This window comes from Tachypleus tridentatus, chromosome 8 (assembly GCF_004210375.1).
Source record: "Tachypleus tridentatus isolate NWPU-2018 chromosome 8, ASM421037v1, whole genome shotgun sequence".
NCBI classification, from domain to species: domain Eukaryota; kingdom Metazoa; phylum Arthropoda; class Merostomata; order Xiphosura; family Limulidae; genus Tachypleus; species Tachypleus tridentatus.
Genome location: NC_134832.1, coordinates 94,599,072 through 94,614,638, shown reverse-complemented (window position 1 = coordinate 94,614,638; position 15,567 = coordinate 94,599,072). Strand labels below are relative to the sequence as shown.

General features: G+C 37.3%; 1 protein-coding gene across 1 annotated transcript in view; it reads left to right on the top strand.

Annotated features, from left to right (window-relative positions):
* Positions 1-15,567, top strand: part of LOC143223966 (poly [ADP-ribose] polymerase tankyrase-like) — a 177,741-nt gene that overhangs the window by 63,440 nt on the left and 98,734 nt on the right. The window contains 2 exon segments of the mRNA XM_076452436.1: positions 449-612; positions 9,039-9,151. Of these exon segments, the coding sequence (XP_076308551.1) occupies positions 449-612; positions 9,039-9,151 (277 nt within the window).

The following is a 15,567-nucleotide window of genomic DNA, read 5'->3' as shown; positions in this document are numbered from 1 at the left end:
TTCCTTGCTTCACATCACAGCTGTGGAACGTACCTGAATTTGTGGTTGGTTGTAGGTGTGGGGCATTTTACTTACTGTAATTTTCCCTGGTAATTATACACATGTATCTATTCTTCATTCAAAGAGACACTTCACTACTGGAATAAAAGTTGGAGAGTATATGCCCTCTGTTGCCTTCCATTCTGCTGCCTATGCTTCACATTTATTTTAAATTTATGAACAGTCATTAATGTTACCAATGTTTGAAATAAGCTTAAACAGTGAATGCATATAGAAAGTTATCAATGTTTGGACTTGATGAAGTTTATTTGATCTAAAGTCATCTGTCTTTTTCTCTTTTTGGAATACTTAAATTAACTACTTGGCTCCTCTGTAAATGTCTTTGTGTGAAACATAATTAGGTAGGTACCATATTTAGAAATTCTAGTTAAAATACCCATTTTTACAGGTTACTCCACTTCATTGTGCAGCTGTTAATCCAAATCCAAAGTTCCTGTCTTCACTCTTATCAGTTGTTCCTGACTATAACTTAGTAGATAAAGGTGGGTGGAGACCAGTCCACTATGCTGCTGCTTGCAAAAGTACAGGACCTTTGGAGCTTTTGCTTTCAAGGTAAAGAATTAAAACATTTATGAAAGTATATAGAAAACTATTGTTTGTATATGGGATAATAATGATCAGTTTATGGCTTTCACTAGTGTTAGTGATATCATCATCATAAAAGGTTACTGGATTTCAGTGTATGCATGTATTTTATGTAACTATACAGTCAGTATAGCTGGATGAAGAAATATAGACATATTACTAACAAATAATTTCTTTAAAAAGTAGGCTATGAAACAAACTGAAGTATGAAGGCACTTTTTATTTGGTTACAATAAAAAGGTCAGTTTAAAGTTGAACACTTTTTAATTTTTATTAACTTTTATGGCTCAAAGGGACATACATAATAAAATTATCTTAGTTGTTATTTAAAGTCAATTACTGACTACTTAATCAGATGAACAAAGTATATGCAACAGTTAGACAACACTATGATTTTCCTTTCCCCACTTTCTGTATGTTTCCACTGAAGATATCTATTTATCCTTACCAAGACCAACTATTTAACTCTCTCACATGAGCTCAGTCAATTTGACCAACCATGTGATCTTTTTTCACTCATTTACATATTTAATACTTCTGACTTTCAGTATAGTATGTACATCTTCACAGAATTTGACAGTTTTTCATTTAACATTATGTTTTTTATATACAAAAATTAAAATGAAATAGAAACCCTATAACCCGAGCTCTTTCAAAAGGTCCATCTTTCAAAAACGCTCGGGCTATAGGGTTCCTGTTTCATTTTTATCAAGACTTCTTGGACCTACATGTTCTGAGAATGTCAAGAACATACAAAAATAATATTTTTAATGAAGTATATTAATAAACTAACATAAATATTTGTCCAGGAATATACTGAGTCTGTGTGCAAAGTCACTTTCATTACTTTTCCTCATCTGAAAAAAATTTTCCTGTGTGATCCCTAAAAGCTCCTAAGTACATTTGAGTATATGTACTTGTTTGTTTATATTTTATACCCCTCGGTGTGGATTCCTGTACGTGGTGAGGGGACCTCCCAGGGAAGGTTCTGTTCTATCTGGTTACCTTCTCTGGGATCTAAACATCCACCCACGTGTTTGCCGTGCGTGTCGACCTGTGAAGGGGAGGAGAGGATCCTGGTGGTTGAGGGGTCCAACCCTAACACACCACTTTGGCCTCGAATTCCTGTAGACGGGCGGCCTTTGGGTGGCCCCCCTTGGGTCAATCTGCTGGTCCACTTGGGCTAGAGTCAACCAAGTACCAGTGTTGGAAGTTCTCAACAGGTGTTGTGGACATTGTGCCTGATGCTGGTGTTTGGGTATAGTGCTCACAAAACCCTGGCGTTGCTGCATTGTCCTTGCATGACTTTGTAGTGCGTCCCCTTGTAGGTCTCCATGGTGGGTGGGGTCAGTGGGTACCGAAATTTTTTCCTTTTCCTATAGATCCTCTAAAAAATTTAAATAAAATTGTAAAAAACAGTCAATGGGTAGCGACCACGCCTTGAATGCTCAGAACAGCAATCTTCAACATCAGTAACACACGCACCTCATTTTCTTATATTACATTCTCTTTCGAAAAGCTTTAGGGCAAATGTCCCCTTTTTTTTATTCAAAAGGGACTAGAGGGACTTGCTGGCTCTCCAAAGTCAGTAAAGAAACTTCGATCTGGTGACATATTGGTTGAAACATCCACATCCCAACACAGTGAACTCCTCTTGAATTCAAAGGCAATTGGGGATATACCTATTGAGGTTACACCCCATGCTACCTTGAATTCTTCACGAGGAGTTATTGTTGAAAGGATTTGAAGAACGCTCCCAGTCAGAGATTCTCGCTGGTCTCTCCACTCAAGGAGTTTCTGCAGTGAGGCGATCTCCACTTACAAAGATGGAGTTACACTGCCAACAAATACCCTCGTTTTAACATTTACTTCACCATGTGCACCTGCCACCATCAAGGCAGATTATCTCATTTGCAGGGTTCGGCCATACATACCAAACCCTCTTCGATGTTTCCAATGTCAGAGATTCGGCCACTCAAAGACATCTTGTCGTGGTTCCCTGACATGTGCCTATGACTGTGACATGAACCCACATTGCATAAACTGCAAAGGTTCTCACCCCTCTTACTTTCATTCTTGCCCAAAATGGTTGGAGGAAAAAGAGGTGCAGCGTTTGAAAACGACACATAACATTAGTTATCCTGAGGCTCGGAAATTGCTGTCCACAACTCCATCTCGGACATATGCTGCTGCACTTCATTCCACAACTACAGTGGGAGTGCAGACAGATCTCTCTGTGCCTCCAAGAGAATCGTATTCAAAACAAATGAAAAGCCTTTTGACCTCCGTGGTTAAAAAGGTTGATGAATCGACTTCCACACCCATCTCTGTTCCTCCCATACCTTCCAACAAACCTCAAGATCCACATCCTTCAGTTTCAAATACAGGCATTTCTTCTGATACATCTTTTTTTCCCACCACAAGAGACAAAACAATTATTTGTTTGCGTCCTCAGTCACTGGATTCCCCTTCCAATAACAAAAACCTGCCCACCCGACCCAGAGCAGGATCCATGGAGGTTGATAGACCTCCTCCAACTAAAGACAGTAAAGAAAAAAGATGTGGTCGTAAACCGAAGGGTTCTCCAGCCACTTCACCAACCCGTTCTTAAAAATGGCCACCTTGATACAATGGAACTGTCGAGGTTTATGTTCTAATCTGGATGATATCAAAATGCTGATTGCTTCCTACCATCCTGTTTGTCTTTCTTTACAAGAAACATTTCTCAAAACTGCTGATACTGTCTCCATTCGGCAGTTTTCTCTGTACAGAAATGACAGGTTGTGTGATGGTCGAGTACATGGAGGGGTGGCACTGTTGGTTGATCAACACAAGCCCACCCTGTCTTTGTCACACAACACACCCTTGGAGGCTGTAGCCATCCGTGTTTCCTTGGGTCATACCATCACTGTTTGTTCTCTGTACCTGTCCCCTGGAGAGATATATGATCAATCAGATCTTGATGCTCTCGTTGAACAGTTGCCATCTCCATTTCTAATCCTAGGGGGATTTTAATGGACATCATCCCCTCTGGGGAAGTGCTATTATTGATGGGAGTGGCCGATCTGTAGAGCGGATGCTCTCTGATCACAATCTTTCTCTTTTCAATACTGGTTCTTCCACTTACTTTCATGCACCTAGTCAGTCCTTTACTGCTTTACTCCATTTTTCTTGGAGGGTTGACAGTAATCCACTAGGCAGTGATCATTTTCCGATCCTTTTGAGAGAGACTGGCCCGTGGTCGATGCCACCCTACCTGCGCACCCTGGTGGAAGCTGGATCAGGCAGACTGGTCCATTTTCACTGCTCTCGCAGAACTTGATCCTGCCATCGTAAATCAGCCATCAATAGACGACTGTGTAGCAGCGGTAACTGACTGTATTACACATGCAGCTGCTCAGTGTATTCCTAAAACCTCGACACGTTTTCCACGATATCCTCGTCCGAGGTGGAATCCTGCTTGCCACTTAGCACGGAAGGCTTAAAAGCGGGCCTGGGATACTTTTTGTAGATATCCCACACTTTCAAACTGGGTTGCTTTCCAATGGGCCCGTGCACATGCTAGGTGGGTAAGACGTCAAAGCCGGAAGGAATCTTGGATTAAGTTCACAACCAGCATATGTTCTACCACCAGTTCCAAGATCATATGGGACAGGATTCGAAAGGTTAATGGGCACTACAATTCTGTCCCCCTCTCGATCTTACTCTCTGATGGTCAGGAGGTGACTGATGTTCGGAACATCGCTAACACTCCAGGTGAAAGCTTTTGCTGGGTATCTAGCACTTCTGCTTGTTCCTCCACCTTCCTGGCCATCAAGACTCGGGCAGAGCGATCACCTCTTTCCTTTCAAACTGACTGTTTCTTTGACTATAATTGTCCGTTTACCCTGTTGGAACTAAAAATGGCCCTTCATCGGTCTGCCAGTACGTCTGTTGGACCTGATGATATTTATTATGACATACTGCACCATCTATCTCCTGCTTCTCTTGATGTCCTTCTGATTGTTTTCAACCGGATCTGGCAGGAGAATGTTTTTCCTGATGCCTGGCGCCAGGCTATTATTTTACCTTTCTGTAAGCCAGCAAAAGATCCCAAGATTTCTTCAAACTATCGTCCAATTGCTTTGACGAGCTGTCTCTGTAAGACAGTAGAAAGGATGGTTAATGCTCGTCTTGTTTGGTTCCTTGAATCAAACAACCTCCTCTCGCCCACCCAGTGTGGGTTCCGTCGACAGCACTCCACCACAGACCACCTAATTCGTCTTGAAACATCTATCAGAGAAGCCTTTCTCAACCGCCAACATCTTGTATCAATATTCTTTGACATAGAGAAGGCTTACGACACAACATGGAGGTATGGCGTTTTGCGAGACCTCCATACATATGGGTTACGTGGCCATCTACCCATGTTTATTAAAACATTTTAAATGGACATGAGATTCCAAGTTCGTGTGGGTTCGACACTTTTCCGTTCTTTTGTACAGGAACTTGGAGTCCCTCAAGGCTGTGTATTGAGTGTTACACTCTTCAGTATAAAGATAAATGCTATCACTGAACACCTCCCTCTCACTGTTGCGAATGGGCTGTATGTCGACGACTTTCACATCTCATGTCAGTCATCAAACATGAGATATATTGAGCGGCAACTACAAACTGCCCTCAATTGTGTACGGAAGTGGACTCTGGCAAACGGCTTTAATTTCTCTCTCTCCAAAACTGTATGCATGCACTTTTGCCGCCGACGGGTATTCACCCTGATCCTGAACTTCATATCGGTGAAGTTTTGCTGCCAGTGGTCCCGGAGACCAGGTTCTTGGGGCTTATCTTTGATCATAAACTGACCTTTATACCACACTTAAAGCAGCTTCGGGTCAAATGCACAAGAGCACTGAACATCCTCCGTGTTCTCTCTTCTACCAGTTGGGGGGCAGATCGCTGTTCAATGTTAAAGGTATATCGTGCTCTTATTAGATCGAAACTCGATTATGGATCAATGGTCTATAGCTCTGCCAGACCCTCGGCCTTAAAGATGCTGGACCCCATTCATCACCAAGGACTTTGACTCTGCACTGGGGCTTTCCGCACCTCTCCAGTTCAAAGTATATACATTGAATCTCATGAACCTTCTCTACACCTTCGCCGTTTGCAACTATCTTTACAATATACTTCGAAATTTCATTCCTTACCAAAGCATTTCACCTGGAAATGTGTTTTCCTTCCTCCGTGGGCAGTACTTTTTCAGAACAGACGATCTGTCATTGCTCCGCTTGGCCTTCGTGATCCGGCGCAATTGGATGAATTGGGTCTGTCCTGGATAACATTGCAGATTCCACAGGTCGGCCTATCCCACCATGGCTTATTACAGCCCCCAAATGTGACCTTTCTTTCAGTCACCTAAAAAAAGCAGATACTCCAGATTGGAAGTACCGTCTTTTATTCAATGAATATCTTTCAAACAATCATTCAGTTCCCATTTATACAGATGGTTCCAAATCAAGTAACTCAGTGGGCTCTGCTATGGTTTGCTATGGGTCAGTAGTTGCGCGCAGAATCCCTTCTACAGCTTTTGTGTTCACTGCTGAACTGTATGCCATATCTCTTGCCCTGGATCATATCGCAGCTGAGAAGTACTCCAACTGCACTATTTATACTGATTCGCTTAGTTCTATACTTGCCTTGGAATCGCTACACGTTAGCTCACATCCTATTCTCGCTGATATTTGAAACCGACTGGCCCATTTCTCATTAGCAGCTACTTCAATCCAGTTTTCTGGATACCAGGCCATGTTGGTATTCGTGGAACGAGCTTGCAGACATGGCAGCTAAATATGTCTGCTTCAGCACCATCACTCCTATGCCTATTCCGTGCATAGACTATGGTGTTATCTTCAAGGCTCGGCTCCGTGCCAGCTGGCAGTCCACTTGGAGTGAGCAACGCGACAACAAACTTTTTCAAATCAAACCCAAAATTGGACTTTGGCCATCTAGCTTTCGTAAAGTTCGGAAGGAGGAAGTTGTTCTCACTAAGCTACGCATTGGTCACTGTTTTTTAACTCATCATTTTCTTTTATCTGGAACTGATGCACCAATGTGTAGTTTGTGTAACACTCAAATCACTATCAGCCACGTTTTACTTTCTTGCCATCGTTACAATTCTCAACGATGGCAATATTTTAAACATATTTTTTCCCAGGGTCAGTCTGTAACATTGGACAGAGTTATTGGTGATGGTGACTCTGTCCACCTAGATAATGTTTTTAATTTTTAATGGCCATTAATCTTTTAATCTCATTTAAGTGTTGCATATTTATTCATTACACCTTTTAATTGTGGTTCCTTTTTTACAGTTTTAATCTCTCTCATTCAATTTGACATTGGACAATGGCCAGAACATTAAATAACTCGACACCAGGACTGGAAAGGCCAACTTCAGGTGACTAACGCTACTGTTTGAACTGCTCGTTAGTCGTCCTGGCGAGTTGTTATTATACTTTTGCTGTATATCATTTCACACATTTACTACTTTACTTTTTAGTACTGTCCATATTGACTCATAACCCGAAACCTGGACTGGAAAGACCAACTTCAGGTGACTGACGGTGGTTTTTATACTTACCTGTTAGTCTTCCTGGCGGGTTATGATCATTACCATTCTGCTACAGGTAGTCCTTTACAACTTTGTTGACTGGATGTCAACATTGGTTTTTACGCCATTTTCTGTTTTAATTGCCGTTTTGCTTTTATCTTCAATTACTTTTACAAATTTTACTCCATTTACTTGACTTTATCTTTTTACTGGACATTTGGCTACTCATTGTTACAATTTTGCTATGTATCTTTTAAAACTTCTATTCTTTTACATTTTGATACTGGTTGCTATGACACATAACCCGGAACCAGGACTGGAAAGACCAACTTCAGGTGACTGACGGTGGTTCTTGAACTTACCTGTTAGTCTTCCTGGTGAGTTATGATCATTACCATTTTGCTAGAGTAAATATTTTACAACTTTGAAGACTGGATGTCACCATTGGTTTTTACACCATTTTCTGTTTTAATTGCTGTTTTGTTTTTACCTTCATTTACTTTTACAAATTTTACTCCATTTACTTGACTTTATCTTTTTACTGGACATTTGGCTACTCATTGTTACAATTTTGCTATGTATCTTTTAAAACTTCTATTCTTTTACATTTTGATACTGGTTGCTATGACACATAACCCGGAACCAGGACTGGAAAGACCAACTTCAGGCGACTGACGGTGGTTCTTGAACTTACCTGTTAGTCTTCCTGGCGGGTTATGATCATTACCTTTTTGCTAGAGTAAATACCTTACAACTTCTTATACTCTGCCTTCTCTCTTAACATTGTAGACTGGGTGTCAACATTGGTTTTATACTTTTTTGTTTTACTTTCATTTCCATTTTTGTCTATTACTACATTTATTTATTTTATTTTTATTTTTTTTTACATTTTTACCGAATGTCTGGCACAGATAGCCTCGCTGCTTTGTGCCATAAAACACTAAATCAATCAATCAATTTATATTTTATAAGAACTTTAAAATGAGTCAGAAATGGGAAAAGGTTTCTTGTCTAATCATTCATTGTCATCCCACATGAAAATCAATCCAACAACACTTGATTAGAAAACAAAAGCTAAAATTCTGCTTCAAATTAAACAGTAGGTGTTACCCTGTAAACAGCAAAATAAAACACTTTCATATATTCATATCAGTATATATCATTAAATTTTTGAAAGGTATGTATCTGATAGCTAAAGTTGCTGGATGTTTGTATTACAGTGTTCAGTCTATAATTTGCTACTGCACTTGGTATACTTTTTGCAATTATTTCCCTTAATAGCAAATAATGGTGAAAATAATGGTTATTTTGAAAGATGTTTTAAAGCTCATTTTACAATTAAACCTTACAAGAGTATATCCACTGAATTTCCCTATTCACATTCACTATATTGTTTGTTTTTGTTATTTATTTATTACTGTACAAACACAGAGTGCTGGATATTTGGAAATTTTCTACAATCAAAAGTAGGCAAAGCTGGTGAATGAAAAGCTACAGATGTGTTCTAGAGGTGTATAATGTTCAGGACAAAGCAAAATAATTTGCCATTTTTACTTCTGTAGAAGAATAAGAAACACTATGAAGAAAAAAATGATTGCAGTGATATTTATTCTTATTTTCATTTTATATTTTGACCACAAAACTAGCAGTTTTAAGAAAATTGGGTCCAAGTGATATTTAGGTATATTGGTAAAGTAATACAAATATTTTACCCAGTCTTATGAATATGGAGTATTAAACTTAGAGCTTTTACTTGTTCTCCTTGTAGTAAAATTAGCAAGGGTAGTGTAAGATTTTTTTATTTTAGGGGTGTAAATGCTTATGAAACTCAAACTGACGGTAACATCCCTCTTCATGTGGCATCTCAGACTGGTAGACACCATAATGTGGAACTGCTGTTTAAGCATGCTGTTTCTTCAGGTACTCTCATGTTTTTATTCTATATATTTTTTATGAAATATATTGATATAAGTAAATGTAAAAATTGATATAAGTTAATGTAACTGTAATGGTAATGTGGAAGTGTTATTAGGTCAGTATTCACTTGCTGTTTATAGCACCATATGCTATATAGTTCCACCATAAATAGCATGCAGTACAACTAGAAAATGGAATCTGTAAGTGATAGTAGTTTTGTGCTTAATGAATACTTATTCTTCCATTGCTGCCATCAATGCTGAATTCTGCCATATGACACTGACAAGGTTGTTCATCCTGCAGTGTTATAATGCAAGGCTCCATATTGGTGTCTGTGATGACTGCAAATAATACAGTTGAATTGGTAAAAAGCTTACTTTCTGCATGCTGTCTAGTCTTTGCATCTTGTGACTTTCATCCTTTTGACCCTCTGATGGAAGGTATGCACAGAAAATGCTTCTAGAAAATCAGTATGTTTTTCAAACAGATTTGTAACACACAACATACATTTGACCAAACAAATGTTATTTTTTTGCAAGTTACAGTTTTTAAAGTAAAAATAATTTTTTAAATAGTTATGATATTTCAGTTGCTGGGGTAATCATTTTAAGTTATCAGATTTTAACAGTAAAATAAGAACTTATAATCATTAAGTTCAAAACAAAACATTTCAAACAGATATTATGATTTGTATTCTAAAATGATTGGTACACATTTATGAGCTGTAATCTTGTAACATAAAATGGTTGAGTTACAAGAGATATATTCTGATTTATTTCAATTGCAAATATGAGGATTGTTTAGCATTCATTGTCACATCCACTTCCTATGCCATAAAAGTGAATGCCTTTACATTTATTACATGCAAGAGACCACTACAGCTGAAACTTTTTGTGCCCACAGTGCCACGTATCACAGTCACATTTGAAATTGCAATAAATGGTCTAAAAGTGATATGAGGAGGTTGGCTGTGAGTTAGTAAAGATAGAAATCATCTGATAGACACTGTAGCATAAACCTTCTTTTCAATCATTTTGTTTAGATTCTCTGCTTTATGCATCACATGTGGCATAAAACTAGTAACCATCCTTCTTTTCAAGTATCTGTTTGATTTTCTGTAAATATAGAATTCTTATATGATGGACACTTAAAACTATCAGTACATTGTGGAACTCTATAATTATATAATTGAAGATAAAACAAAGACAACTGGACATTTCATAAAAATTCATTTATTTACAACCATGAATTTGCCAGTACAGTCATCATTAGGTACCAATTAAATGGTTTGTAAACAGGCTTTTATATAGCCTAACCAAAGGACCAGAAGTAACCTTGACATTCAACTTGAGACAAGTTGTGAGAGTAATGAGGAGCTTAAGTTGGTTTCATCATTCAGAATTTTTTTCTGGATTTGTGTTTAGACTTATTTTTATTTCAAAAATTTTCAGACAATTTAATTTTTTACCGTTTTTTCACAGGTATGTAAAATTTTGCAGTTTTGTATGGATCAAATTGGTGTTTAGTTTGAATAAGATGGGATGTAAAGATTGAATCCATTTCTTATCATTTTTAGATTCTCGAGTGTTCTTTAGTTTTCATTTCTATAAAATGTCTTGTTTGCTTTAAGTATACATTATTGCAGTCTTGACATAATAATGAGTAAACACTACTGTTACTGTGCTTTTCTATTTTATTTTAATTGTTCCACAACATATTTCCTCAATTGTTTGTATAGTAGAAAGCCAGTCCATAGATTTTTCATTCAGTGTGTTATAGTTTGTTAGAAGGTTTTCCAATGTGGTGTATCTCAAACCATCTTTATTGTAATTTGATACAGTATGTGGGTGTACTGATTTTAAGTTTTTGACTTTTATTTTTTAAGCAACAATTTATCAATTACATTCTGATATAACCATTATTGGCAACAATTTATTTTTTTTATTTTCAATTCAGTTTCATGATCTTCGAATGACAAGGGTTCAATGATAAACCTCTGTAACCAACTATGGAACACAGCAAGTCTGTGAGATATTGGATGTCTTGGACACTAAGTCACTTTTTGAAAATTTTGAAGGAGTGTATACTAATACTTATAATAATATTTAAATCCAAAAAAACTAAAGTTTTCATTTTCACCAAATTTGATAATGAGTTTAATACATTTATTTTGTGAATTTAAAAAGTTTCAAAATTATCAAATTGATGTTTAGGGCCTATTCAAAGATAAATCATATCGTCAACATATCTATACCAATATTTTGTATTACTTTTATCACCTAAACAACAACTTCTCAGTTATCTGTGAAAACTTCTGCAAGTAAAGAAGATGGAAGGAACTTGCAGCTAATCCATTATTCTGTTTAGATAGTTGGTCATTAAATTTGAAGTAGTTATTAGATTATTATTGTTTTTAACTCCTGGCCATGAACAGGGTTTACTTTTTCTTTATCCATTAAATTGTGAAAAATTTGTTTACATTCACTAGCAGGTTCACAACTGATAAACAGATTGTAAACATCAAAAGAAACAATTTTGATGTTATTTGGTATCTCTACATTTTTTATTTTCTCTACAAGCTCCAGAGCATTTTTAATACTATACTTAGGTTTAAAACCAGTTATCTTTTTAAAAAATATTGTTAACTTTATCTGCTGCTTTATAAATGGGAACATTAGTATAAGAAACAACAGGTTTGATAGGGATATTTGATTTGTGAAGCTTAGGAAGTTCATACAGATGTGGCAGGTGAGAGTTCACTGTTTCTAACAACATAACTCAGAGTTTTTTAAGATGGCTTTTCCTGTTGCTTAACAAAGATTTAACATTGTTGTTAAATGTTTTGGTGAGGCCTGTGTTTAGGAGCATGCAACAGTTAGAATCAAGGAAGTCCTTGATTTTCCTTGTTAATCTTGTTTTCAAATACAACAGTTGTATTATCTTTGCCTAAATTTGTGATTATTAAACTGTCAGTTTTAGTTTTAGATTTTATTGATTTAATCAGCTGACTCTTTATCTCCATTTTTATCTTAGTTCATGGAAAATGTTTAAATAATTTTATAGCATATATTCCTTGTTATAGAATCATACTCAGCATTAAATGGTACCTCTATAACTTTTGTGAGATTTACCAAGTATTTTGCACTTAACCTGTATTTGGAGTAATACTTTAAACTGTTACTAAGCAGGTTAGATTTCTTTTGTTATTTTGGATTTCAAAAGATTTATTAACTTAAGATGGAATTTTATATGGAAATCTACTACTAGATTTGAACTGTTTTGATGTTTAGTCACATTATTTGATTATGTAAACATACATACCTTCACTGTTGCTTATTTTTATTATTTGACCTCCAGGGTCTCACCTTTGCCCATCTAAGCATTCATCTCATTTTTTTCTTGCTTACTTCAGTATTTTATAGTCTACTCAATTGCCCTTTGTTGTACTTGTCTCATGAAATTCTCCATCTACATCAGTGTGCCCACTATCTTGCTACTGTGAGTATCTCAATTAAATAATTTTATCATTTATTTTTCAACAAAGCATTCAGACACAGGTGTAATTTTCATGTCACCTAGCAAAAAAAATTTACTACATGGGATTGTCAGGCATGAATTCATACATTACTGTTTTCAGTGCAAAGGTTAATCAGCTGTCCTGTTTTTCACCTCTATTAATTAGTGTTTCTTGAAGGTTGGAAGGAGGCACTCTCAGTTGATCCCTGCCAATGGTATGATTTATTGTGAGATGGAGACGTATATTTGGTCAAGAGGCATCTCTCTAGGGGGTTCTGAGGCTGCTTTTGCCAATGATACAAGACAGTATGGAGAGAATTTGGATTTTTTTTCAGTGCCTTCATTTACTACATTGGCTTCTCACAAGGTTGATTTGGATCAGTCATTTCCTGTTCCATTTATTCAGTTATTCAACTGGGTTTGTGAAAGTTGGGGAATTGCTACACTTGCCTTTAAAAACTGTTCCTTACTTTATGGTTTAAAGGTCTGAGAGTGATTACTCAGTTTACCTCCTTTACCTAATATTGCTGTTCATGCTGGGAGATTTACTTCTCAGTTACACGACTGGATAGCTATGCCTTGTCCCCAATGTGTGTCTGGACAGCATGCTATGGCTTACCATCACCAAGAAGACATATATTTAGATTCTCAAAGATTTAATCTTTTTTTGGATATGTGGGGTTCCAGACTGGTTACTGTGATCACTTTGAACAGATCACAATCTTCTTGGATTTATTTGACCCTTACTACTGTTATGAGACATTTATCTTCCCTCCATATTTTATTGGAAGCCTATTAGCATTTCCTGCTTCAACCTAAGGACGAATTTGGTCCTTTGCTGACTTTTGTTTTGGTAAGATTGTCAGCTTCTATCTCTTTCTTTGGTTGACTGGCTTATATGTTGTTGGGATTTATTGGGTAGAGATGCCTTGCTGGAGGGAGTTCATCTACCTGCTGTAGCCTGCCATGAGTTATGTGAGACTCCTTTTCATCATCTCTTTATGTTTACTGGCATCCCAGAGGCATTATAATCACAAATTGATGTCACCCAATTGCATTCTTTTTTGTTGTTGTTGGCCTCCAAACTGTCTTTGGCTGCTGTTGGAAGTAATGGTGCAACTGCTTGTTGTGTATCCCAATTCACAGCTTCAGTTTCTTGATCTGTTGGTTCTTAGAATAGATTGTCCTTATCCTTGAGGCTCCTCCTCTCAGGCAGACCATTTCTAACAGCATTGGTGACTATCTTATGTGTGGGGAGTCTGTGGGAGTGAGGATACAACATTTTCTGGATAACTTCAGGTTCTGATATCAGGGTTGGTCATTTATTTCACTTCTGAACCTACCTCCATTATCCTCCCAACCAGTGTATTTCCACCCCAACAGTTCCATGGAGGGTGGATTTTTGTTCCAAGACTGCCACAGAGTTATTGGCTAAATAACGAGAGTCAATCTCATTCATCAAATATTTTATTCCTGTTTATTTGTTGTGCCTAAGAAGACTGAGAATTGGTGGCCAGTCATTGATATTTCTCATCTTAACCATTTTGTAGAACCTCCTAGGTTTACAGTTGAGTCCTTTCTCAACCTGTGCTGGCATTTTTCATCAAGTCTTTGGATGACCAAGTTCAACATTGTCAATGCCTATCTCCAAATTCCCACAGCAGATTAATCCTGCTACTATCTACATCCCACTCACAATGGTCAGATCTGCTGTTCAGAGCTCAGCCTTTTGGTGTAGCATCTGCATCATACGTCTTAAGCAGAGTCATGCAAGCATTTTCTCATCACTTTCATGTTTTGGACCGATGCACATACCATTATGTTGGACTGGTTGCTTTGGGCTCCATCTAGTCAGTTGATGGAACAACATACCCAGATTTTCCTTTCAGAACCCACCAACGCTGACTTTCTGACAGAGCCCAAAAAGTCCATTTTTTTGTTCACTCATTGTCTTATATATCTGGGTTTCGTTTTTACCAACATGTTTTTAAGCCTAGCTCAGTTGACTCCTGTCCACTTTCAAGCATCTTCTTCTTCTACTGCACAAATGGTTCTATTTCTTTCAAGGATGTGGCATCCCTTGAATATCTGGTTCCTTTAGGACAAGCAAACATGCAGTCTCTTCAGTGGTTGTTGCACCACCAACTATTCATGAACTGCAATCCAATGGATTATCCATTCTCTTTAATTAGGAGCAGCAGCAGCATCTTAGGTCTTGAGTGGTGGTTGGATTGGACCAAAATTCCCATTGGTGTTACTTTTTACAGATGCCTCACTTTAAGGAATAAGGTACATATATCAACAATCAGGAATTCCAAGATCTAAGGATGAAAGACAAATCTTTCTTTCACATCCATATTTTAGAACTTTTTGCTACCAAATGGCCAATGGTTTGGTTTCTTGAAGGAGAAGATCACCATGATTCATTTTGACAATTCTACATTGGCCTCTTACATTTCCTGTCAAGGGGGCATGCATTCTCAGGACTTTTGTTTTCAAAGTTGAGGTATTCTCTTCTGCTCTCACTCCCATCGTATAAGTCTCCTGGCTTGCTATGTTCCAGGGGTGATGAATTTCATAACAGATCACCTGTATTGCACTAGTTGAATTCTTTTGATCATATGGATGCTCCATTTGGTAGGTTACACATGAGAACATTTTTATGAATGAAAAAAACATTTTAAGATATTATAAAACAGTTATGAGATCTGTTGTTTGCTCTTAAGTCTTCCTTGCAGCAGATATACTTTGTCAGTTTTCAACAAAACCATAAATTAGTTTTCACTGCACTTTATTCATTCTAAATTGACATAAATAGTTTAGAATTTGCTCTAACATTACTTAAACTTTTCAAAGCTGAGCCTTATTAGTAGTTGTTCAAAGTATATGCTGTAAATTTGTAA